Raw genomic sequence first — 27,580 nt, forward strand, 5'->3', positions numbered from 1 at the left:
ATTTCTGCACTTTTCAAGGATGAGAAGCTGGAGTTATTCAGGGTCACAAGATTACCCTGGCAGTGAGCCTTGTGCTGAAAATTGCACAAAAAGTTGTTTTCAAATGACCAGGATCACTTTCAGTCTTGCCTTCACTAATAGGAGGTAAAAACCTCAAATTTATTAATTTTCATCCACCTGAGATTTACTTAGCAGAAATTAGATTACAAAAAGGCAGATTTTCCCATAAAAGCTAAGATTCCAAGTAGAGCAACATAAAATAACAGAACAGCAGTCAGTCACAACAGAGAGAAAATACTAAACCTGTGACTTGCAAACTATTCAGTGCTGTACTAACTATTCAGTCTGGACCTAAGAATCTATTTTTAGGAATATTTTTTCTCTCTCACAATTAAGCCAAATAAAAGTCACTTTCTCTTGCTGCTGCCAGAAGAATCTTTTAAAACAATCCATTCATTGAATTCACCTGAGATAAAGAGGTATTTATAAAATATTTCTGCAAAAGCTTGTCAAACTGTTATTATTTAGTAGTGGACATTATGATGGAGTAATACGTTGGTTGATAGAGAGGTCAGTGTAAAAATAAATGTATTTTTAGGTAGCTTCAGAAAAAGAAGTCGTTGGGATTATGTCCATTGAGCTTCCAGTAAAATAGGAAAAGCCTTAACACTTGGCAAGGAAACATTGTATTTGATAAAAAATCCCATTCAAAATATTCTGAAATTTCCTGATTTTCTTCCTTGAAAATACACTATCATGATGAGTAAAATACAAATATGCAGATATGAAAGAAGAAGTGACCAAAAACCAAGTAAGTAAGTTACCCTTTTGTCTCCTTGACCTTTGACTCACTTGGATCAAACTTGGATAAAGATTGCAGTCACTAAGTATCCTACCACGAGATGTAGGTAGTGGCTTTTAGTCAGGCTGCAAAAATAACCCCTTCCCCCAGCAGCAGCGCAACTTAACTTTTTCTTCTGAAAAAAAAAAAAGTTAAAGAGGGAACTGACGTCTCTTGGAATATATAAACACTCCCCCCAGTTCACAGCCTGTGCTTGGTGGGGAGGTTTAGCTGCTTGTCTGTCTGTTGGTAACTTGATGCAAGTCATGTGCTGAGTACTTGTGTGTTCAGCTGAAAAATCAGCCGCCCTTATTCAAGGTGAGTCAAATGAGACAACGTTTAAAATCAGAGGGTTTTCCTCAGGAACACTTTTAAGGTCAGTTGGGTGGAAGATCTTGAAAATGTTACTTTTTAGTGCAAAATGAAATGGAAGGATTTTACAAAGCTGCTAGCAAGAAAAAGTGACATTTTACATGGGTTAGTGGAATGCTTTGTTACTATGATAACAGCGATGTTTTATGTTCAGTATGGTTGGCTTTCCCAATTACATTCTGTGTTTTGATATTTAATATTCTTGAAAATACTATTCTGGAGTCATATGAATTTATTTTAAAAAATGCATATTTTAAAGAAAATTTCTAGCATTCACTATTGCAGTTAAAAAGCTTGAAACTATAATTTCAAAGAACATCAAATATATAATGAGATTATTTGTATTTTATAAGGGCTTGCTTTAAGTTTATAGGTACAGAAGTCTAAGTTAAATAGTGAAGAAAGAATTTAATAACATTTTTCATCTTTCCTTCAATAAAGTTGTTTATAAACTGTCTTTCAGAGATTTGAATGGACCATTTTCATTGTTATTAATTAATATTCTGTTAAGGATCTTTGAAACAATATTAAAAAGTACATACCCAACACTCTAGAATGAAGTGAATAATCTTATTAATCCTGCAGTCAAATGTGAGTCTAAATGATACAACAGCCTCACAGACCATAGCTAATTTTTATGGTACTTTCTATTCTGCTTAAGGTATGTAATTTTCACTTGAATATAAATTCCCAGAAAGTGCATTCCTATTGGAAATTTCTACCTTAATCTTCACATTTGCAATTCAGTTCTGATAGATGAGAATAGTATGTTGACTTGTATATGAATTGAGTGTTGTGGTGTGAGTGCTCTTCACTCACAATTGTGTAATTTATAATTTGAATTGCATAAATTGGGATGTCTAGACTGCTATTACATTGTTTTTGGTGGGAGAAGGGTGAATATTTTTTAATTTTCAGAAGCTTGGAATAGACACAAGTTGTTAGCAGTCACTTGCTTTCTAGCTGGTTATTGTTAGTGTTCATGAGACTTGCCTAGTCTCCCAAAAAAAAAAAGAAAATCACTGAAAAAGCCTGTAGAAACTTAGGTGGAAATGTATTTTGGTGAAATGTGTATTACTGTGGCATTTGAAAATCTTCAGTATGTAAGTCAAGAAAAAATGTCTGATGATATCTAAAAGGCCCCCTTAAATATATCTGAAAAGAACTAATTTTGATTTTAAATTTTAAAATGTGTGTTTCCAGGCTGGAAAAAAAATCTTCTTGTACTGGGGAAAAAATCAAATGGAGTTAGGAACTTTTGGGAATTTGATTTAACTGAGGATGTCTGCTTTTCCTCAGATTTGCTACAGTATATAACAGCAATCAGATTTTCAAATGCCCATACCACCTACCCAGTTAGTTGCCTTTACTGTTCTGTCTTTGCCAAACTGAAGATCCTGATCTCAGCCTAGCTACAACCATAAGAGATTTGGTCCTAGTGGTTTTCACTTCAAAGTTCCTCAAGTCTTATAAATTTCTAACTTAAATATGCTTTGAAATTTGTGGTTAAACACATCCACTACATCCAAAAGCCTTTAATGCTTTGGAGTGGGAACCACATGGAATGACCCGGTGGCAGGTGGACAGACAGGCTGACTTTTACAGTAAGGAGAATGGGGATATTTTCCCAAGACTGCAAAGAGTCTTTTGGTCGTTCTGCTTGAAAATATCCAAGGAGAAATTCTTAGCATGCCAAATGACCTCAAGCGTACAGAAATAGACATTGTTAAAGGCAAGGGAGCCATAACCTGGCCAAGAGCAGGCAGAAGGTGGGTTTTCTGTGCAGTTAAAGGGAGGGCTCTGGTGCCAGGTAGAGATGTGACATAACTGTGAGTTTGAGATGACAAGGGAGGATACATCATGGTCAGTGGCCCGCTGACCATGGTACCTAATCCGTTAGGGCTTGTTGTACATCCTTTATGTGATAAAAGGATCACGTAACTGACAAAGGAAACAGAGCAGACACTGTTCCTATAGCTGCTTTACTATTTAGAAATTCATGAAGTCCTTCTAGTACTTTAGTCCTCATGAGCAAAATGGTTGAGTTGTTCTTCCACTTCATTTTTCTGTTTTCCTTCTCTCTATGTTTGACCCTGAATGTGTAATTAACTCTTGAAACTGAAACTGTAATTAACTGTTGCCTGCTTTAAAATTGATTTAGAGATGTTCACAACATGTCAGCAAAGAGAAATTAGTAAGAATAAAAAGGACATGGACAGCGACATCTAAAACAGAAAAGGGCAGATTTTCTGTTAACTGGAGATCTAAAGAAAATAACCAACTTGCAAATTCTGTGTATTTGATTGATTCATAATCATAAAGAATAAATTGTAAATTAGGCAGATCTTTGTCTCAATTATTCATAAACAATAAAAAAATCTGAAAAAATATCACTGGGAGCTTATATTTTACCACTTCAGCATTAGTGTCATTCTGATTTTCTTTACCACCCCTTTCACTGGGGGCCAGTTTGTGAGACATATTAACATGTATGCCTAGCAAATCTTATTTTCCAATGACTAATCACAGATATTTTTCTTCTGAGAATGAATACTCTTTAAATTACAGGTATTACCTCTTTCAAGGATCATGCTCTAGTCTTGCTCCAAAAACTCTGACTGAGGACTTTCCTACTGGCACAAGGCAGAAAGAGCTCATTCCACAGCAGTGTAACTCCTGCTTCTGCCTGGTGTGGGAGCCACGGGCATGGCAGGCTGCGATAAAAGCAGAGCTATCTATAGCCTCCTCCTTTGGCAGAGGGAGATGTAGAGATGTCTACATCAGGAAGAATGTCATATAAATAATAACAATGTCAGCTTGCCCTAATGCAACAGAGCCAAAAAAAAAAAAATAGACTGATAAACAAAACTTACCAGTTTGTTTAAGCACCCAGAATGAAGATAACCATATGTAATAAGAAATTGGCAATAAGCCAAAGGTACCTGCAACTTTGTTTGTTTGTTTAGTTTGTTTGGGTTTGGTTTTTTTTGGTTTATTTTTGCCAGTGGCTGGCCTCTGGCTGGCTGGTTTTGTCTTGTTATCTTCCTACCTGCTTCATGTCATGTACTTTGTACTTTGAGCTTTGGAATTTGATATTTTTGTTCACTTTCTGCTTATATTAGCAGCTTCTCTGAGGAAGATCCGTGAGTTTGTCTGGACCAGGAAGAGAGGAAAAACCATCAAGCCTTACAGCAAGAATTTTTGCCCACTGTTTACCTGTGCCCTAACAGAAGAGAGGAATGGGCTGTAACAGAAACTGTGGGCTCCTCTCTGGGGCCATCATCGGTGGTGTCCTGGCAATCTTCGGAGGAGTTCTAATACCACTTGGAGATAATCTTATAAGCAAAGCAGTAAAAAAGGTACTTTATTTCTTTTTACCTCCCCAGGAAATATAATTTGTGGTTATTGAATGCTCATTATTTTTGAATCTTATCTTCTGCTTCTGTTTATTTCCTTTTTTAAAATTTCTTTGTAAAACATAGTTTTTATAAATTAGATGCTCCAAATTTCCCTGGAAATACAAGTAACAGCAAAATTTTAAAAAATATATTATTTATATTTTCACATTCACTTGTTTGCTCTCTCTTGTGCTTCACATTAGAAGCTAAAAAATACTGTGCTTTCAGAATGCAATTTAGAAGTAAGCGGGTTTTATTTTATTGTGTTTATGATTTTCTCATGTTTCTTTTTCTTTTTTTTTTTAATTTTATTTTCATACTTTGGTACTCACTCTATGCAGTTGTATTCATATACTGCAAATAATCTAAACAGTCTTCTGCTGCAGAATCTAATCCTACACTTCATGTATTCACCTCACATTCTGTGATTGTATGATCCAAGTAGATGTTCTCCCCGTGACTGGAGGATCTAATAAAATGCATCTCCCCATTTTGAGTGAAGATTGATTGAAATAGGATGTTTTAGACCTGGCAGACACCATTTTTTTCCTGATTTTTAGATTATTTTCTGTCCCTAAAATTTAGATTTTTATGCAAAGAAAACAGAAAAAAATTAATTTGTTAGATCTTTGGGGAAAAGTGTACGTAACTGGGGGTTTAAATCATGGAGTAATCTGGAATAGAAGCCCTGGCATGTCCATTATGGTGACATAAAATCTTAGAGTCTCTGCCCCCAGAGTTGGTTCTCTGATGGTCAAAAATCTGAAAATCTTAAGATTTTTGGCTATTGCTTAGTCCTGCTATTTATCTGCTGTGGTGCTGAAGACTGTGGACATCTTGGAGACACTTATCCAAAGCACTTCTGGAAGAGTAGCCATAGCCCAAGAGCTGCTATAGTCAATTGAGGAGGTGGATACATGAACTGTCAGGAAATGCTGAACTGTCTGTTGAGGCCCTGGATATATTATAGCATCATTAAAAAAACAAAAAACAAAAAAACCCAAAAAAAAACCCCAGAAACCCAAAAAAACAAACAAAAACCCCAAACAAAACAAAAACAAACAAAAAAACCCCCAACAAAACAAAACAAAAAAAACCACAAAAACAAAAAAAAACCCCAACTCCTATGAAACATCTTAATTTTTTCAGGTAATCCAATGAAAACCAACCTGTAGAAGGATTTTCAAATTGTTATTGTATTTTTGAGGAATTTAAAGATTTAAAGATCTATAGAGAATAAAAAAAATGTCACTAGATCATGTCTCAACCACCTTACAACATTTTACAAAAAAGTCACAAACAATTGATTGTTTGCCATATTGAGGAAATGACGGGTTTTCTAAAAAACATGTAAATTTAAAAACTTATATCTCCTTATACTTAATACTTACTTATATTAATCCTGAGTGTTGCCTCATACCATTCAATATTTTGAAAGCAAATTACAATATTGGCAGTGTTATGTGTTCATCCATTTACTAAGCGTGGTGAACCAGTTATTCAGCATGGTTTGCAAATGTCTACATAGTCAATTATACCTGCATGAGTCTGTAGTGGTGGCATTAGAGGGAGTAATTTTCCCCTCGACCACTTTTTAATTTTCTTCATTGTGATCATGTTTCAGATGCTTGTACCTATTTCAAGGCAGCTTGTTTGATGTATATATATAAAATGTACCAGTAATCACATAAAACATAAAAGAGTACATTTGTAGAGGCTTTATTTACTTAAGTAAATGGATATGTTTTTTCCTAAGCACAAGTCATACCAGACTATTGACTTTCTGTTTAATGTGCTGACTATTCAGAGACACCGTAAGACTTTAAAGCAATTCCATTTCAGACAAGATGGGCCCAGGTACAACAGCTGAAATATGTGATCAGTTCAGCAGATGCTCTGGAGGGACTTGAATTTAATTAATTCTTATTTTGCCGTGTTGATGAAAGGTCTGTTAATAAAAACAAACTTCTTCTTCATTGCAGCTATATTTAAGATAAATATAGAGCTGACTGCAAAGGAAACAGATCTGCCAAGCAGAGAGTGCTCAAAATACTTTTTTTTTTTTTCTGAACTATTTCACTTTTGGAAATGTAATTTTTATGGAAAATCTTTGGTAGAAACAGATCAGCTTCCATGACAAATTTGTTTGGAATTTCTTAAGAATAGTGACTGTAGGAGAGGAAAAGAACAAAGAGTGAGATGTTCTTTCAGATATGGCCTGTAAGCATTTATGTGGAGCAGATTGCCTAGGGAAGTGTTGTAGTCACCAGCCCTGGAAGGGTTCAAATATTAGTAGATATGGCACTATCAAGATGTGATTTAGTGAGCACTGCAGTCAAAGTTTGGACTGGATGATCTTGGAGGTCTTTTCCAGCCTTATTGAATCGATGTTATTTCCATTTGTACTCATATGAGGAAAAATCTAAAAGATGTCCTCACCCACTGGGTAAAAACAAAACTCAGTATACCACATTTCTAATGGAAGGTAAAAAAATGTTTCGGACGCAAACAGTAAAGACAAAATCTTGTCTTAAATTATTCACAGTCAAAGCTTGAAAAAAGACTCCTATTTTTTCCTCTGGTTATCCTATCTCAGAAAAAATTCTAGTCTATTGCATGGTAGTAGGACCAATTCTATATTTTTGGAGTAAATGTAAGCTGGTATCAAATATTATTGCTGGATTAGAATAACAAATGTTGAATAGATTTAGGACACTCCATACTATAGCAAGACAAATTGTCCTAAATTAACTTGTTATCAAGGTTTAGTCAAAGAACATTGCTGTCAATTTACTCTAAAGCAAGATGAATCAAGTCCAGATTAACTTCTCTAGCATCTCCCAATGAATTGGAGGGACTTTAATTTCAAAAAACGATGCAATCAATAGGGTTTTTTTGTCTTTTTCTGCTAGCAGCAGAAATCCAACCATGTTTTTCTTAAGCTTCCCTTAAGCACACATCTTTACACTTTAGCAGCCTCATTTCTCCTTTATTGCAGTCATTGAGAGATTAGTCAGAGTAAACACGGCAGGGTATATTGTGCTGAACGGCTGCAAGCTGTTTTTGAAGCAAAATGAAAGCATCTGCAAGTGTACAGAAAATCTCAGGTGTCCTTAGGAACTGGACACTCTATCAGCTGTTATCTCCTGGTGGGTGGGTGCTGTGCTCCACCCATGAGCAGTCCATGAGTGGACAAACCAAACAAAGTTCATGTAACATAAAACACCCAGATGTCACATCTTCATTTGTTCCAATTTATTATCAGACATCTTCAAATCAGAGCACATGGCTATGTTTTCTAGCCTCAGAATGCTTTACCTGTGTCTACAAAAATTTGGATAAAATTTTCAACTCTAACCTCCAGCAGAGGACAGAGTTTAAAAAAATTGTATATATGTGTATATATATGTGTGTGTGTGTGTATGTGTATGTGTGTATATATATATATGTTCTGAATTGTTTTAAGGCTCTTTAAAGAAACTGTCACTTGAAGAGTACACTCAAAATGACACCAGCAGCAGCAGCACCTTGGCAGGGATCCACAAAAGGAGATTAGTGCTAAACTATTTCAGCTCTGATACTATTCATGGAAAGGTGCCTTTGATTTCAGGACCAAAGGGCAAAAGTCCTATCCTAATTTCTACGAACACTGAATCTGTCCAGAGGGGAGAAAACTTTCCATTAAGGTCTTAGGGGTTTAGAAAATTGATCTTAGTAGATTTATGAGTGAAACATGGAAGTTTCAGAGTTCTCTACAAAGAAATACTTTGCTTGAGATTATAAAATACACCTTTTTAACTGACTCTACACATTTCAGTTGAACATTCTCATGTCCATTGTCATTAATACTAGATATAATCATGTCTCAAAAAAAAGAAAGGAGTATTCAAAAGAACAAATCAGAAAGATTTTATCTGATATTTTTGGAAAAAATATTTTGACATGGCTCAATTTCTACTTTTTGCCTTTCCCTCCTTAAAACAATATTATCTTTTTAGGCAAACGTCCCATCACTTCCCTTATGGGGTTTTTTTCCCAGCTAGGCTTAACCACTCAAAGCTATTGGTAGTGGATTCACTTGCTAGAAAGCCTTTATCACCACTTCTCTAAGATCTTCTGCTTTCTACCTGAGTGCATATGCTCAGGAGCTGAACAGAAGCCATGTAATAACACCTAATATATTGAACTCCTGAGGCATTGATAATACAGAATGCTGAATGATTTGTCACAATGCCTCAGTGCTGTACTGGTTTAGTCTCAGTTATTTTTAGGAATAAGTCCTTCAATTGTAGCTATTATTATGTTTATTCATTTGTCTCTACATATCTGTGATCTGTGATTGGCCAGATTATATCTAATTTAAAACTGTCTTTGTGACATTCATCTGCCTTCTTTACACAAACTAATGAAGCTAAAGCAACTGCTGGCTCTCAGCAGAACACAAATTATGTAACACACATATTCCCATATTATCAATTTTAAGCTTTATTGAGTCCCAGAATTCTGTTACTAAGGACTGAAAAGAAATAAAAGTTATGATCCAAAAAAGCCTGAGAAGAAAAGCAAGCAATAAGCTAATAATTATAATTTAACAAGTAATGAGTCATTCTTCCAGCTGTAAAATGAGAAAAGATTATTAGCTTTTCTTGAGCTTTACTTTTTCAGTTTTACAGAATGTATTGTTTGTTTCCTCCAGTTTATGTTGGCAGGGCAACATACACAATTTTGTTACAGTCCAAAGTACTTGTGACACTTCTCTGTTCCCTGAAAATGGCATATTTTGTCCATCTGGCCAGATTCTTTGTCAAGACAGAAACTTTGTCTTAAATTTTGTGTTTCTTCATCAGAAATCATGATGGCTTCATTTACTTGAATCAACGAAGTACAGCAAGTTTCTATTGCTGACTGCTCAGCATTTCTTGAATTTATGGATTGCTATTTGACCCACCTCTAGTGGGGGGAAATTGTCAGAAAGAAAAAGGGTCAAAGTTCCCACTGGTTTCACTCAGTCTTGCACAGCTGGGTCGTGGTATGAGCTTGGCTGTGTAGCAATGACATTTGTGCAGCTGCTTTTGCCGACAGTAGTCAACTATTGCATTAACTATTGCATTAAATATTGAGATATTAGAGCTGGTGCAGATGGACTAGGGAGCTGAGAAGTGTTTTCTACTATCAATTGCATATTAGCTTCCAAAATTGCTCCTCCTCTCATAACATCCCAAAGCACAGCAGTGTTATTAGGGAAATATGTAAATGCTCAGCCAGAGAGGGGGGGTAATATTTAGGATGGATCAACAGTGATCAAACAGCAAAAATAAAGGGCTTGCTGGTGTGAGGGTATTAGTTTGAAGACATGAAAAAGAGCTCCAGATTTTATTCCACTTTAACCCACCATTTGCACTCTCAAAGTATGTGACAGAGAGTCACACACACCTCCTTCGTGGGAGAAATATAATGAACAATAATGGCTAAATGCCACGGAAAATAATGGTGTTGTTATCTTCCTTCCCCCTCCTTCTTTTGTCCTGCTGCTTCCCATGTTCTAATGCTGATTCCCTCTGCACAGACTCCTGAGCCAAATGGCTAACGGGTGGAAAGGTAACACAGAAAGCAAAAAATAAGGGAATTATGTTCCTCCTGTCTGGCAGGCAGAAACAGCTCCCTGAGGCATAAGAGCTGGTGCAATAGATGGATCAGGAGCTGGGACCTGCCAGAGCCAGCTGCCCCTTTGACTACCAGATTAGATCAGTTGTACCCTTGAAGCATTCCCCAAGGGTGTCCTTGGTGACATCAGTGTCACAGTGGATGTTGGGGTGTACATCCACACTTTGTGACCTGGCAGAGTGCACTGGCAGAGCTGGCAGATCATCTGCACTACTCCAACCCCTGGCCGAGGGCTAAAAAGAGGAGGGGAATGGATGGAGGGGAAGAATTTTGAAATGTACATAACATCAATTAAAGACCTGTTAAATAGATCTATTGTCACAAGGTTGAAACTTCTCTATTCATTCTTCCTGAGTATTGTCTTCTAGAGCGATTAGTTTGTCTTCTTGACCATGTTTGTGCTAGAAATTTAACAATTTGCCCACTCCAGTTACACAGTGAAAGTCAAATCCTGGCATCTGTCCCCATCTCAGGACCCTGCTGAGTACAGATCATAGGCAGACCCTGGGCAGACTGAGTTGCACTTTTTATATCATCCTGTTTCTCCCAGATTCTTGGAGCAATTCTCTGTGAAAACTGGGAAGGGATTTCTGTGCCATGTAAGCTTTTCCCTCTTCACCCAGGAGGTGATCTCTCCCACGCTGGGCCACAGCTGGGACAGTCTTTGACCTTGTGAGGTTTGAGTGCGAGGCCTCAAGATGATATCACACTTGCTGCAGCAAGGTTTCCTTCCCCTCTCACACAAATGCACATAAATTATAGCAGGCATTCAGGCAGCAAGCCCAGTGCTTTACACCACCAGCAAGGTGTTTGCAACTCCACCATACAAAGGCTTTTCACACACAGAACCCTGACTGTGTTACAAGTTCTCCAAGATGAGATATTTGTTTCTAGCTGCAGGAGGTGGTAACTGGCAGGATCTATTTTGTTTACCTGGTGATTGCCAAGTGAACTTTAGAGGCACAAACTTAAACTAGAAAAAAAATTTAGCAACTTTTGATTTAAAAAATCTTTCCTTGCTCTCTAGAGAAATTAGAGCCTTTTAATATCTGGACTTCATGAGTTGTGCAAATTAGCTAATTCATCTTCAATCACTCTAATAATGAAAAACATCTTTTATGTTGGAGACATGCAGTTTAGATTTTTCTTCTTATTGAAAAACACTGTTATGAATCTTTACCACCAAGGGGAAAAAATTACATTATCCCAAGGTTTGGGAAAATCCCATAGAAGAAGCTTGATACAGACCAGGCAAAGCAGGCATTCCCCTGATTATATACTTTAAAACTCTCCCTCTCACTGTACAGTCCTGACACCTGAATTGCCATTTGCCATATGGCGTATTGGCACTGACTTAGAGCTGTTGATTCCTCTAGAGGGGCTCCAGATGTACTGTTTTGTCCTTTCTTCTTTAGAACTGGGAAAATTTCCTAATAAAATGTTATCAGAATTAGAGAGATTTCTTAGAAAGTCTCAGTTTTGGTGACAGAAATTTTCTGTCAAAGAAACAGACCTTTGAGAGCACTATGTGATTTCTCTGGGTACAAAATTATCTAGAGCCTGAAAAGTGCTCTGACAAAACTCTCATTTCCCCCCTTGGGCTATTTTCAATATATGAGAAGCAGTTTATGGATTCTGTAACCTGCTGGGTATCGTGCAGTCACCAAAGATTTTCCCTTTATAAATGGTCGGTGGTTTTGGCAAGTGTTTGAGAACTGAGGGAATGTCCCTCCACAGCAATGGGGAAGCTTTGCCACTGGCTGCATCAGCAATTGTATCAGATTTTGTGCTCATTTGTTTTAGGGGGACTCACTTTTGCTCTCACTGAGCAGGACTGTCAAGCTGCCTCCAGATGTTGGCCAACTGGGCTCTACATCTCCTACTGATGCTAAAATAGTGTTTTTATTCTGTTTGCTTTGAAATCTTCAACTATCACCTAAAAAGTAAATGCAACTTCTCACTTGTTTCTTTTGTGGATAATTTTAACTTTGGTTTTTGTACTTTCAGGAAGCTGTCATTGTCAATGGTACCACTGCTTTTCAAAATTGGCTTGTGCCAGGAAGCTCAGTTTACAGGGAATTTTGGATTTTCCATGTGTTAAATCCTTCAGAGGTTATAGAGGAGGGGGGTCAACCAAAACTTGAACAAAGAGGACCTTACACATACAGGTAAGAAAAGACCCTTCAATATGTGATATCATATCTGCTGAGATAAAATTTATTTTTGAAATTCCAGCATCATACTTCAGTTAGACATGACAAAAATGCCCAAATTGCAGCTACACACAGCAGTCCCAAACTTTTTCTGGATTGTGTCTAACATAATGAAAACAAAAATGGAGATAGATAACAGGATGTGGAGCTGCTTGCTCTTGAGAAAAACAATAATTCATTAGCCACAATATCACAGAGATGGTTGTGTTCCTTCCTGCTCCATTTTCACCAGCTTTATAACATGAGAAAAGGTGCCAGATGCCCCAAAACCAAAAGATTATCTTATCATACATTCATCACTAATAACTTATTTTAATAATGTGGTTTGGTTTTGTTTTTTCACCGTTATGACTTTTTTAGTCAATAAATTTTCTTTTTTTCAAATTTTGCTTGGAAAAGCATTCATTTTTCTGAGTGGACTAGCTAGAGTATAGATGCAGGAAAGTTTTATTATTTGTTTAATGTTGTTTAATGTTAGCTGATACTTCCTGAGTTATTAAGCTCATAAGCTTATATTAAGCTTATATTATATTAATTATATTATTATATTAATTATATATTATAATTAATAATTATACAATCAATTGTAATATATAATTAAATATATTATTAATATATTAATGATTATAGAATTAACTAATTATATTATTATCTTAAGGTTATATTAAGCTTATATTTGCTATCACGGGCACCCGTGTTAGGAAATTGTTTTCCTATGATAAGATATTTCTTTTTTGATAACTTTAGGGATGTATATTATATTCACAAAGTAGTTTTTCATTTCAGCATCTTCAGACAAAGTGCCTTTATGCCTAAACACTTATTTCTCAATGGAAAGAGATAAATTTTGTTTCATAGAGTACCTGGGAAGACAGAGGAAAGGGTTACATAGGAATGAGGAAAAGTATGGTTAAGAAATATTGCAGAAGGTGAATTCCCACCAAACAGAAACATTGTACTCTGGTGCTGATGATGATGCCTTTTTTTCTCAGGGACAGATCTCAGTCAGAAGCCTAAATCAGACTAAGTAAGAAATGATGACTATGAAATGAAGGCTCCTCTCACTGCTGCACTCATGCCTTCCTAGGATATTTGATCTACCTGAGTAACTGTGACATTCAGTCTCTCTCTCAATCTCCCTTTAAATAGTTAATAATTTATTACAGTGTAGAACAATTATAAAACACATTAATTAGGAAAAAAAATTCTCCCAGCCGTTTAGGTGGGTGCTCTACACATTAGGCCAGTAATTAAAATTACATGTACACAAACCAACTCTGAGAAGCCAAGATCCAGATGCTCTTCAGGTAAGACCCACCTGCACTGGCTACATCTGCACCATGGGGAAATGTTCTCTGTACTTTTTGCACCCCCCTACACTCGTGCTGGAAGATCAGATCCTGAAATATCTTGAAGATCCCTTCTGGGATGGAGCTGTGAGAAGCTCTCTGGACCTACTGCACAGGCTGTTATTCGATCCCTGCTGGCTGCTGTCCCCACAGAGGGGTCAGCATGAGGGTGGGACTGGAAGAGTGAAGCTAAAGCTAGAACAGCAGCAGAAATTGTACCTTAGAGATCTGCGGCCAGGGCATGACTGGCAGAACCTCAGTGGGACTGAAAGATTGCTTATAAACCTCTACATCATATTAAATATCATCAAAGTAGCATTATGGGTTTAACCTGTTTCATTGCAAGACACGTCTATCAGATTAAATATCTGAGTTTTTATGTCTGTGTCACTCCCTTTTAATTACATGCACCGCCTTCTAATTACATGCAACCAGCTTATGAAATGTGACAAATCATAATTCATTTAAAAATTACAAAAAATTATAAGGTCCATTAATGACATAAAAATATAAAGGAAATACTTGCTTTTTATTTTAGTATCAAGAAAGACTATTCCATTTGCCAATAAGGAATATTTGCAGAAAATTGAATTTTACATGTAATCACATGAAAAGTTTATAAACCTCTTAGTGTTTATCAAATGTTCAACATTCATTTTACTAAAATGTTCATCAACTTTTCAAAAACCTTCAGTCAGACATACTTATGTGTTTTCTCAAAAGTCAAAGATAAAAAATACTCTCTGTTTGTGTTTTTTATTTCCAGGGTGAGATATTTACCCAAAGAAAATGTCACGGAAGGTGAGAATGGCACAATAACCTACATGTTGCCTAATATTGCTAATTTTGAACCTGATATGTCTGTTGGGACAGAAAATGACACCTTGACCATCCTCAACCTCGCTGTTGTAGTAAGTAAAGAAAAAAAACCCTGTAGTGTCCAGATACAAATGTTGAGGGAATAGAGGAGAAGTTCATAGAATCATAGAATGGTTTGGGTTGGAAGGGACCTCAAAGACCATCTAGTTCCAGCCCTCCTGTCATGGGCAGGGACGCCTCTCACCACAGTGTGTTCAAAGCTCAAAAAAAAGTCCTCCTAGTCAATTTTAACATGGGAATAAATCAAGAGTTTGTGGATGGGTTTGTGTGAGAGCATGAACATGTTCATGTACAGCATGAACAGTACAGGGTGGATTTGCCATGCTCTTTCCATAATACCCTCAGGTCTGCTTGGCAGGGGAGGCTGCACTGATTCCCACACCCAGTGTCTGCATGACCTTGCCACCACCAATCCTGGGCCCCATGGTGCAGTCCTGGAGCTCTCCTGTCCTACTGAGCATTAGTTATTCAAAGAACATAGGGATCTTCACCTAGAATGGTGCTAGAGCCTTTTTAGTCCCAGTGTTTTTGTCTTATCACAGGCTGAGAATGTTTGCCTTCGACTAATATTTACAGTTTTCATACTTATATTCAGCCCTGGTTGTGTTGCACCAACTTTCTGGTGTTTGCATGAGTGCTCGGGATTGCTGTGAGGAGGTGTCTGCAAGGGGCAGAATATGAAGATTGTTGGTGCAAATACAAAATAGAACCATACTAGCAGGCGCAGAATCACAGAAGAGCCCATGTTGGAAGGCACTTCAGAGGATCATCTGATCACAGATCTGATCACAGCTTTTGGGAAATCATTGCTTGCAGCTATTCAGAAGCCCATCTGGCCATGGTCCTGGGCAACTAGCTCTCAATGGTCCTGCTGGAGCAGGGGTTGGACCAAAGGGTCCCCAGGGCTCCCTGCCAACTTCGGCTGTTCTGTTATCCTGTGATTAAAGCTGATCTAGTGAACTCAAGTAATCAGTCAAGAAAAATTCTCTGCTTTTGTGTAGCTTATGGCCAGTAATTGTTTTGTTAAGTGTCAGTTTTATGTAGAAACTTAACTTCAAGGGAGTTGTAAATCTGGGAACTGACTTTGGCAGACATTTCTTGGAGTCAGTCTCTGTGATTTTACTTCGAAGCACATGCAGAATTTTATACTAAACACTGATTTTTTTGCCCTTGTAGGCTGTACCTTCTGTGTACCCAAGCGGTCTAATGCAATCATTCCTAAACTCTTGGGTTAAAAAATCCAATGCAGCCATCCTGCAGAACAGAACAGTCAAAGAAATACTGTGGGGATACACAGACCCCTTCCTAGACAGCATCCCCTTCCCTGGTGTGAAGTCTTTTGTGGGAGTCTTCTACCCGGTAAGTGAAACCAGTGAGGAGGCAATGCCTTCAGTTATCATTCTGTGAATAAAACTTTAGAAAGCTGCTCTGAGGAAGAAAATGCTGTAGATTTGTTCAATATTTCTAACTGTTATTCCTTCTTGTTGCATCTGTTACAGTATAATGAGACAACTGATGGACCTTACAGTGTGTATACTGGGACAGAAGATATCACAAAAACAGCAATAATTGAAAGCTATAAAAATCAAAGGTATCATTACATTGTAGAGTAAAAAAGAATACATTTTCAAGATATGGCTTTAAATACTTGATTCACTAAGAGCTATAGATAAATAGAAAAAAACTACAATGATTCAAAGGAAACAGGATCAACCTTGGGCTTAGCAAAACCATCACTTTCTTTCATCTATCATTTGGAGCCTGGACTTACTACAATTATTGATTCTTTGATACAAGTATTTACTTCTGTTTTGTGTTCTTAAGTAGATAGATTCCCTTTAACCTCTTCTAATGGATCCTGGAATTTATCTGAATTAATGAACACCTCTATCCTTTTCCTTTGCTAATGGGTCAGGGTATTCAGGAACAGTTATATTTGGTAATACAGGTAATCAAAGTACTTACATGGTAAAATCTACTACATGCAACATGACTTTTATTTTATCTTACAGGACTCTTTCATACTGGAAAGGCCACTGTGATATGGTTAATGGCACAGGTGAGCCTATTAAAGCTTTTTAAAATTTCAACACTTTTCTTGATATTTCAAGGGAATAATGAAATACAATATTTAAATTAACTACCCCAGGCTTTGCCAGTTTTGTGTTCTGTGTATTAAATATCTATATATATGCAGACATACTACGACTATGGTATATGCATATTTGTGTATCTATTCAAATAGTTGAATTATTTATTACTGCACATCATTTTATCTATGCATACACACAGCCTCTACATCTAGAGTAAATGTGGAAAAGAAACAAAAATATCCAGTTCTCTTGTTTCTACTAATTATTTTCATATCACAATATAATTAAGAGTCTGTTTCTTTGCTATAGTAGTTGAAAATTATCTTGGCATTTTAATAATGCACATTCATTTACACTGTTGAAAATTTAATTAAATGCACCAGAATGGATATCCTTATATATGAAAATAAATTAAGGCAACAAAGGAGGAGGCTGTCAGATGAATGGCTTGTAGATCACTAGAAAATGAAAACGGATGAAGAAGAAAGGTAGTTTAGACTGGGATGAATAGGCTATAGACAAATATTTTTGAATTTTCTTTTGGAATGCATGGGTAAACAGCCGAGTTGTTTAAAATACATTTGTTCAAGGTGATATTTTTCTTTTTGGTTAGAGAAAGCATTGCTGTGAGGACACCACAATCTGTAGAGCTGAGGCTGGCAGGTGTCTTGGTGGAGGCTTTTGCAGAAAGCTCCAGACCTTCAGTAAATGAAGGCTTTTGTGTTGGGTGTTTTGTTTGGATTTTTTCCCCTCTATTTTCCATTCTGCTTTACCTGGCATATATAATTTCCTTTTTAACCCAGACTGTGCAGCAAAGTGTTTGAAGTATTTAAAATATAGCACAAGAATCTGATTTTCCACAACTCTGTGAGCCACGAAGGATTAGTTCCTTTTTAAACCATGTAATTAATTTTATAAGAAACAATATTATCTTACATTCTAGGACTTTACCTCTTTCTTATGGGGCCTGGTATTTTTTTTTTTAGCCAGGGTCAGCTTTTTTGTTTATTTTTCTTCTGTAACTGATTGAATAAACATATGCTACTAACCAATTAAGTGCTCCACTACAGTGAAAATGAGCTTTTACTTGTGAGCAAAGATTGCTGCACAGTTCACAAGGTCATTCAGTGTGACATTGCTGTATTTGGAGACGTAACAGGTTTAAAAATCTTGTGAGAATTCTACCTTATCTTGTAAGCTTTCACACGAAACTCAACATGTATAGGAAAATATAAAAATAAAGATAATAAAGATAAAAATATAAAACAGTATATTTGTATGGGGCTTGACAGGACTCCATGTTTGCCAACCTTACAAGAATGCCAAGATTTAGAAAGCGAGTGTGTGCTTAGCATGATTTTGAGTGTTTGAAAAAAAAAGTGCTTCTGTCAGCAGTGGGCAAGTGGCAGTATGCAATTTAGCCTTCGTGCTCTTGCCAACTCTGATTCAAAGACATCACAGATGTTTGCAATTGTTTGGTTATGGTTGCTGCCTAAGAAACTAAACAGAAATTGCTGCAAACACTAACAAATGTACTGGTTAAAGGTTTGTTACAACACCTTAACTGGGAAAATGCCAGAGGCTCCCTCTTACATAACTCTGGGTGCTTGCAATGCAGAAATACAAATCTGAATGTCTGCACTCTTTTAGAGCAAGTGGAGAGAAACAACACCAAAGTGCTGCTCCTCTGACTTATTTTGCATTTCTACCATGGGATGAGCTGGATTTTGCTCTAGAAGTGGCTTCCTCCTCTCCATTAGTTCTAGAAGGACCTCAGCTTAGAGACCTGCTTGAGCAATCTTTAGTGGAAAAGGTTTAGCACTGATTATTAAATAGACAGTGTTGAAGTCTAAAGCTGTATTTCTTGTAAGCACTGAGTGTCATAATTGCAGGTGACTCAAGGATCTTCAGGAGGGTTTAGGTCTATAAACCTAGGTGTATAAATCTCAAAGCAATGGCAACAGGTTTTTGGCTTCATATTAAGCAGTTTTGTTGGGTTTTTTAAAAAAATATCCTCTGTTTTAAATGGGCTTGATCACATAGCTTCAAATCTGGGGGCAAAAAAAAAAGCTTCTATATCTTGGCTCACTTTCCAAAACAATTACATGTTATCTGTGAAGTGCCTGTCAATGTGCAATAACTTACATAAACGTTTTCCCACAAATGACTCATATTGTTTACTTTCATCACAGCTTTACAGGAAAGTAACAACTTTGACTATTGAGCTAGAAATTAAACCGTGTCTTCTGAGCAGAATTTCTTTCAAGCTCTTGTTTTCTTTTACTCACAGATGGAGCATCCTTCCCACCGTTTGTTAAGAAGGATCAGGTACTGCGCTTCTTCTCCTCTGACATTTGCAGGTAGGCTGCTCCCTTCCAGCAGTGTGCTCACACCAAGTGTGCCTCTGTGCTCACACCAAGTGTGCCTCTGAGTGCTCACACCCAAGTGTGCCTCTGAGTGCTCACACCAAATGTGCCTCTGAGTGCTCTTTGTTTTCAGAGGGTGGTTGCAGTGGCTGTGCCTGGGCTCAGGTCAACCAGTGCAACATAAACTTTTCATCTGAAACAGAAGTAAAGTTGTGAGTTGTGCTCACGATTCAGAGCCTGATTCTACCACTCTTATGTCAAGTAGCAAGCTAATACTATGTACTTTATTTCAGCCAGTTACAGATGTATGTTCAGGAAAATGTGACATTGTGAGCTGTTAGACATCTTTAAAAGGCACTGAGGGCCACAGGGTTCAAAGTCATGAACTTCTTAGGTCAGGACCCAGCCTTGTTTGGTCTGAGAAGGCAACAGGTACAGCAGGGTCCAGTTAGGTCCATCTTAGGCATGTCTGGAAAAAATCATTTATGCAGAACAGTGTTTACTGTCATAAAATAGATACTCAAAATTGTTTTCTCACAGGATATTTTTACATATTTTATTTTTATGGATTTACAAACAAATAAGCCTGCTTAATACATCCTGTGCTGATGACTTTTAAGCCTGCTGCTTCTACTGGGCTATCCAGCGTCCCCACGTTCTCCAGTGGGATCACTGAAAGAAATATTAAAGATTTAAAGTGCATCACAGTATATTTACTTTGGGAAGTTCAAACTCTTTATTTATTTTGCTGACTGGAAACAGATGCTTCCTTTTTACTAGGTTTAAAGTGGGTCATTTGCTGTGCTGAGTGGTTTTTTTTAAGATTAGTGTTTTTACATGAAGTTTTCTTGTGAAGCAACTTCATCCACAAACTGGAAAATATTCCCCAATTTGTAGAAAACAGAATTCTATGCAGGGGAGAAATGATAAAATTCTTTGGATTGATTGCACTCACAGTTTGAGAGATCTCTCTGGCCATTTAATTCTCACAATTCATAAACAGTAAAGGACAATAACAACTGTCCAAAGGTCCTGCTGAATCAGGGTCAGGAAAAATTGTTCTGTCCACATTGCAAAACCCTTCTTTTGTTTGGCTGCAATACAAAGTGTTGGTGTCCTGGTTGTATTACTGTGTAGCAACCATACCTCTGCATCAGCTGATACTGAATTAGCAAAAAGAAGCTTAAGTAGTATTCTGATTCATATGCAACAGAATGAGGTTATATGCAAGATGTTATCTGCATCATAAAGCTTAGATTATCCTAAGGTCAGCAAACAACTGTATCAGAGATGCTTTATATGGATAAGCATCTCTACTGTAGTCCAGAAACTTTCGTAAACCTCAGAATGATTGTGGATGTAGCTGTGTGTAGGGAAAAGAGATCTCAATTAATTTGTTAGTTCTGTCTATATTGTTTATCATTAGTATTTGAAATTTTGTCTGTTGTTTTGTGTATTGTCATGTTCACCACTGAGCTTATACATCTTTTAGTGAAGGTGTGGAATATTCTCCATTACAGAGAAACACCCCCACAATTTGCTGAAGAGCGCAGCAGGAGCCTGGACACTGGGTCCCTGGGGGGTTCTTTCTCTTAAGAGAGAGGCAGCTGGGGAGATCCTTCAAGAGCATTGCCACGAATTTAGACTTTTAATCCAAAAGGCTGAAACACATTTCTCCTCTTTTGTGTTCAGATCAATCTATGGAGTTTTCCACAGCGAGCAGGTTGTGAAGGGCATCACACTGAATCGTTTCGTGGTTCCTCGTGAAGCATTTGCAGCACCAACTGAAGTCCCAGACAATTATTGCTTCTGCACAGATAAAGAAATATCAGAGAACTGCACCATAGCTGGAGTCCTGGACATCAGTGCCTGCAAAGCAAGTATGGTGATGACACATTACTGCCACACAAGCCACTGAACTGGGGACAGGACACTTGTCCTGTAGCTGAGGTGTTACTCTGATATCCAGGATGTTTGTCTGTGAATTCTTCCACAGGTTGCTTGTGAGACCCCTCACATCTCTGCAGCCTCGTTGTCCAAAATGAGGACTATGATTTTTCTGTATTTTGGATAGTTGGGATGCCATGGATTGTGTACTGAAACTGCAGGAGTGTGTGTAGAGAAAGGAAAGGAGGGGCACTGTGTAAAAGCCAGAGATAGTTCAGCACCTTGCCTCTGAGGCAATGCACACTCACAGCAGGGGTGGGTATGCCCACAGCTGTATGTATGTACACAGACAATACTGGCTCAGTGTGGTGTTGGTAAAATAAATACATACTGAGTCTGCATTTTGTGCAGAGGGAACTGTGAGAGGTCCCTTCAGGCTAAAACAAGATCATGAAGGTGGGCAGGGACAGTGACAGTCATGTCCTCACCTCAGCATGAAAATGGGAGCACTGCCAGCTCCACAGTGTAGACAAAAGACAAGTAGGAGTTGTAACTGCAGTTTATTTCACAATGCAAATTTTCCTCATGACAGTAAATAAATCACAAAAATGCTTGAATTTTGGGTTTTTTTTGGTTTGGGTTGGGGCTTTTTGGTTTTTTTTTGGGGTGGTGGGGCTAGACTATTAACATTTTTATCAGGATTGTACATCTATATAGCATGACTATGTTTAGAAAATGACACGTGAAGATGAGTGCCAAAGCAAGGTTTAATGGTTCAAGAGAGTTTGTTTGTTTGTTTGTTTTTTTGATAGAAAGACCAGTATACATCTCTCTTCCTCATTTTCTTCATGCAAGTGAATCTGTATTGAATAACGTGGAAGGCCTGAGCCCAGATGAAAAGGAGCATGAGACATATCTAGACATAGAGCCTGTAAGTCCAAGTATTTAATACTTGTACCTTGGGAAACCTGCAATGTTTAAATGTAATGGTAGTAGAGTGTGCCTTTTACCGGGGGGAACAAGCAGAAGATGCAATATTTTCATGTTTGCTTTTCTAAGGTCTCCTCTCAAGGTGATATGGTTTCAGCAGGGGAAACTTAGAGCAAAACTTTACCTCATTCTGGCCTTCAAAGTTTGGAAAATCTGTTTTGATTTTTACTTATTGGGAACGTGGGATTGAATAGATTCTTCAAACTGTGAAGTGTGTTGTAGCTTTTCTATGATCTTCAGGTGCTTTGAGAAAATGATATTCTATGAAAAAACTTCTGTTTCTTCTACATTTAGTTTTGTCTTTTTAAATCTATAACTAGCCATTTTTTGGATGATTACTATCTCAATTGAAACTAAATAAACATAGATGGGTTTATTTCCTATTACTAGAACTCTGAAGAGTCTGATTTAAATAGACCTAATTTAAGTCTTTGCGACTTGAATTGTCCAGCAGATCTCCCAAACAGAATGAATTTATTTTGACTTCTTAAAAATTTACCTCTCTTTCTATTTCAGTGATTCAGATCTTTAAGTGTGCTTACCAAAGTTTTCTGAATTATATGATGAACTGAAAGGTTCCAAAATTCTATTTTGCTCTTAGTTTGAATGAAAAAGTAAAATTAATAATTTCTCACTAAAATTAGGCAATTAAGCTATGTAACTTCAGTGAGGAGAAATGAAGTTAAATCTTTGTTTCACCTTATTTGAAATAGAGACATCAACCAGATTTTCCTAAATATTACACAAAATTTTCAAGAATCACGGCCTTTTTTTGTGAAAGACAGAGAGTAGAAGAAAGATATGAAGAAAAGATTTGACTTTTGTACAGATCTGTTTGTCCTGATATGAAAGGTTTGTTTTCAGCCCTATGCAAGTTAAATATCCTTCATTTTGAAAAAGAAAATTTAGCTGATTTTTGGTGGAAAAAAACCCTGAAACATATCTTTATATGAAATATGACATGGTTGATTTAACTTTGTCTTCAGGTTTAAATGTAAATTACAAAAGTAACTATGGTAAAGCCACAAAATTAGAACTTCTGTGAGAAATGAGAAACCCTTAGAAACATTACAATTTCATAAAAATTAATCCTTCAAAACATAAGGATAAAATAATCTCAAAGTGCTTTTTGACACAGTCCATATATAGATTTTGGCATCTAATTAACAAATTTAAATTAATGTCTTGTTGCATGTTTTTCATTGGTTTTAGGTGACTGGTTTTACACTACGATTTGCAAAAAGGCTGCAAGTAAACTTCCTTGTGAGGCCTTCAAGCAGAATTGAGTAAGTGCTACTTCTTTATTTTATTTTTAAAGAATTTTTTAATTGGGCTGATTGGTCTATGATAGCATCAGTAGAAATGTCTTGGAGAAGAAGGAATAAAAATACTTCCCAAAGCTTGTTCAGAGTAAATCTTCCTGAGCAGGACACTGCCCAGGTATTTTAAAACACATTTGATTTCCCTACAGAAGCTTACAAGGCAAAATTTTCTTGAAAATAACATTCTTGTAAAACTCAAATGGGGCCATGAGGATGAACAAAGAGACAAACTGTATTTTCTGTAACAAATCCAATGAGAAGGAGGATTTATGTATTCCCTGCCACTACATGGTTTTGTCACGAGGGTAAATGTGTCTCTAGTTGATTTTTTTTCTCCTCTTCATTGGCCCAAATGCACATGGACAAAAATCTTGTACATATGATGAATAAGCATCTTGTACATATGAACACCACACAGATCTTTATCCCTCCCTGTGTGTGACTGCCCATATACAGAAAATTAGACAGGAAATTATGGTTGCCCAATATATAAAATAGCTGCTACTAATTGTAGTTTTGGTTTGGTTTGTTTTTTTTTCACACCAAAAGTATATTTAACAGGTACATCTGAAAGACAGAAATATAGTTAGAGAAAAAAAAATGTTTAAGTAGAGAGTGGTCTTATGTAGGAAACAGAAAGTAACATGCTGTACTTTTTTCTCATTTCAGGCCTTTAAAAAAAGTTAAAAAACCCTATGTGTTCCCTATTCTTTGGCTAAATGAGGTTAGTATATTTTATGTCTATTAATACTCTCTGATTTGAAATAAACAAATAAACAAAAAAAACCTACCTAGCTTTTCCAGTCTTGCTGCCCTGAAACGGGGTAATTAAACTCACACTGTGACTTGCACCACACCAAGAGTATATTCAGCAAGTGGGGTCTTGCATATGTACCTTTCAGTGATGTTTTTTTTCTTGCACTGTTTCAGTCTGCTGTTATTGGGGATGAGAAAGCAGAAATGTTCAGAGCTAAAATCTCCGGTAAGCTCCAGCTGCTGAGCACGCTGCAGATGGCACTGATGATCGGAGGCTCTGTGCTCTTCCTGGCCTTCCTGGGGTCCTATTTCATATGCAGGTCAAAGAAATTAAAATAAGTAAGTAACCTTTAACAGCTCAGTCCTCAGCAGTGACTTGTCCTCAGGGTTTTAAAAATTCAGAATCGTTACCTCTTTTGCTATTCTTATTATTTTACATGCTAGAAAATTCAGTAGTTGTTCTGTAGGAAATCATCCAGATAATTGGCCTGATATTTTCAAGTTCTCTTCCCATCCTAAATCTTTCAGGATGCTCTTAATTCAGGAGAGTCATTGGGAACTTCATCAGAAGAGCAACATTTTTGTTTGTTGTGATTTTGTTTGTTGTGATTTATTTAAGATTGACATTTTGGTCAAGACTGTTAAACTGCTGAGAAGTGTCCTCCAGCACCTTTCTGAGACAGAGGCCACACTGCTGCAGATTGATGTGCTCTCCCAGGACATCCCCCTGTCTGAGGTTCAGAGAACCCACTGTAAATGACACTTGCTATTCTTTCAGCACTAAACTTAGTGCTGTTTTCTCACTTCTTTCTCTCAGCGATGCAGCACTGTAATGTCAGTCTGAGCACCTCTTGGACACAGCCCAGAGAGGCAAATATACTCCCATCAGGGCAGATTGACCAAGTGGTGGGTGTATGTGCTGATGCCTGGGGCAGCAAACACATTTTTGGAGTTTTTCAAAAGAATTGCAGAGACATGAACATTATGGTGGAAAGTATGCTATATTAAAGAGATATTCTTAAGCTGAAGTCTTGCCTCACCATATGCTGAATTCTGATTTTATTTCACAACAGGTGAAAAGACTTCAGAGGCAGTCAACGTTTAATTGAAATTTCAGCTAAGCAGCTTGTTAAAATTCAGAGACAAAAGTTATGATTCAAGGCACAGTCAACTCATGTGCTGTGGAATTCAACATGTTTTTCCATTTTGAGAAGACCAGCTTACTAACCCAAATAAGCTGCTTTCGAAGGTCCACACTTCTGACATCATTAAAGAGGCCACCGTGGAAACTACACTATCAAAAGACTTTATTTGAAACTTGTTATACATTTTAAATTGCAGTCATGCAGACTGAAGTTGAGGTGCAGTTGGATTTTAGTCCACCTTCTGCCATGTATGCAACTTGCTACTTATTTTCTTCTGGATTTGCAAGAAAACGAAAGCCGCTTGCTGATGTTCCGTCTCCGAGCACAGGCTGGGAATGACAACAATTTGGAGCTCACGCTGTGCTCTAGCTGCTCTCATTGCAATATTTCCCTCTGTTCCTTCAAGGAATGGAAGCTGCTGCAATAGTACTGCTCTCTGTCCTCTGTTCAGGGATGTGAATTGCATTGAATGTGAAGTTTATTATGTAAAGTCACTAACTGTAATGCATGAAGTTTATAAAAGACTTACTAAAACACATTGTTCATACATTTTATATTGAGATGGCTCACAGATACACCACAGTCATCCACATGCTGATGGTGCTTATCAGCATTTGGCTCCTCAGCTGTTTATTAATCTGAACCACTTCCTAACTCCCAACCTGCTCCACTGCTCTTCCTGTCATCTCCTGTGAACTTTTATTTCTGGCTCTTGTTTGAACAGCCTCTGCACTGCCCTAAGCCCACTTGGCCCAAGGCCTCCCTTGGAGAATGATCTGATATGTCACCTGACAGGACAAGAGAAAATATTCCAAAATGCTTCAGAGACAGGAAAGACCGAGATAATGATTTTTGACCAAACATCAGACGGTTCCACTTGCTATAGAAGCATATAAATGAAAACAGGTAGCCCCAATTACTTACTGATAAACCATCTGCCACAAGGAAATTTGTGCAACTGTTTGTTTAATGAGGTGCATCAGCTTGTAGACAGGTAGCAAACACTGACATCTCCATAAATAGTTGACTTTTTCATTTTTCTGAATGCTGTATTTTATTCTGACAGTAAATGGGGCAAATACAGAATGTTGCTGCATCTCAGAACAAGAGCCTAAGTTCAGCATTTTCTAAGATTTCTTTTTTGATCTTTTATCCCCTTATTTAAGAGCTGCAAAGAAAAAGGGAAATCAAACATGGCCAGCCTCTCACATCCTGCTGTTTGGAAACAAAGCTACAATGGACTTTAAACCAGAAAGTTGCTAATAAACTACAATGTCTTTGGCTGGGTGTCTTTAGTAAGGTGTTCTTACCTTTGGAAATAAAGGGAAAATCCAACTGGCCATAATGCTGGTGTTTTATTGCATTGTTCCTCGTGGACAAAGTTTTGTAGCTATCAGTAGAGCTGATGAGTCACAGAAATCCCAAGACATTATTCTTGCAGGTGAGGTCTGTGAGGTACATGGCTGCACTCTCCTTCCAGCTGTGAGCTGGAGCTGCCAGCTACCAGGGCAGCTGCTGTGACACTGGAGGGAAGGGCTGCTCTCAGCCTGTGTATTTGACTACTCATGGTGCTGGCTAGTCAATGAAAAACACCTTTTTCCCATTTTCCCCCTTATTGCTGGGATCACATATGATGCTCTGTTCCCATATTAGCCTGGGGACAATTTGACACAACTGAAGCCATCCCTAGAGTCCTATGGACTCGTCAAAAAGTTTGGGGACAGCTGAAGTCATTAAGCCACATCTCCTCTAAGATGAACACAGCTCTGCTGTGGTTCAAGATCTGACACCAACTTTCTATAATAAAACACCTTTTGTGTCAGGATCTAACATGAAAGGAACAACAGAAGTGCTCCTGTAGTTCTTGATATGCTAACATTTCAATTTCATTTTATTTGACTTCAAGTACCTTGTCAGTATGTTAGTGTTTGCTTTACTAGGGTTATTTAGTGCTATGTGGTGCTCCAGCAGAAGTGATCCAGCAAGTTGGGCCATGATTTTAAATGTCTCAGGGCCAAATTTTATATGGTTTGTCCATATGCATAATCTCATTGATCTCAAAGCAAGTTTTGGCTTTTAAGCTATGTCCAGCACCTAGACTGCACTTGAATTGTAATTTTTAGTTACTTCATCCAAAGCAACAGTTACAGTTATTGTTAATTCATTATACTAAGGCTAATGTTAAGTATTTACATTTGTTCAAACAGTGCAGGGTAAACTTTCATTAGAAACATTAATGAAAATATAAATAAAATAAAGCTCAAATATTTTTTTCTGATATCCTTATGTTTAATTGTAAATAAAG

The 27,580-nt window shown here is 37.3% G+C and overlaps 1 protein-coding gene across 2 annotated transcripts; it reads left to right on the forward strand.

Moving 5' to 3' along the window:
- The first annotated feature begins 1,060 nt into the window (after positions 1–1,060).
- Positions 1,061–27,474, forward strand: CD36 (CD36 molecule). Of its 2 annotated transcripts, none has more exons than XM_030960151.1 (14): positions 1,061–1,159; positions 4,336–4,572; positions 12,283–12,443; positions 14,604–14,748; positions 15,893–16,075; positions 16,216–16,307; positions 16,729–16,775; positions 19,100–19,169; positions 20,868–21,055; positions 21,875–21,993; positions 23,265–23,338; positions 24,044–24,098; positions 24,305–24,469; positions 25,204–27,474. In XM_030960151.1, the coding sequence occupies exons 2-13, from the start codon at positions 4,453–4,455 to the stop codon at positions 24,467–24,469; spliced, it is 1,419 nt and encodes a 472-aa protein (XP_030816011.1). In that variant the 5' UTR covers positions 1,061–1,159; positions 4,336–4,452; the 3' UTR covers positions 25,204–27,474. The 2 variants fall into 2 exon arrangements, with proteins under 2 accessions (XP_030816011.1, XP_030816012.1); XM_030960152.1 differs by having other exon boundaries at positions 4,339–4,572.
- Positions 27,475–27,580: the final 106 nt, after the last annotated feature.

Source organism: Camarhynchus parvulus, chromosome 1A (assembly GCF_901933205.1).
Source record: "Camarhynchus parvulus chromosome 1A, STF_HiC, whole genome shotgun sequence".
In the NCBI taxonomy this organism is placed as follows: domain Eukaryota; kingdom Metazoa; phylum Chordata; class Aves; order Passeriformes; family Thraupidae; genus Camarhynchus; species Camarhynchus parvulus.

Coding starts and splice junctions, on each gene's coding strand:
- CD36 (XM_030960151.1), top strand. CDS start 4,453: ATGGGCTGTAACAGAAACTGTGGGCTCCTCTCTGGGGCCATCATCGGT. Junction 16,776..19,099: donor TGATATGGTTAATGGCACAG/GTGAGCCTATTA, acceptor TTTTACTCACAG/ATGGAGCATCCTTCCCACCG. Junction 24,099..24,304: donor CTATTCTTTGGCTAAATGAG/GTTAGTATATTT, acceptor GCACTGTTTCAG/TCTGCTGTTATTGGGGATGA.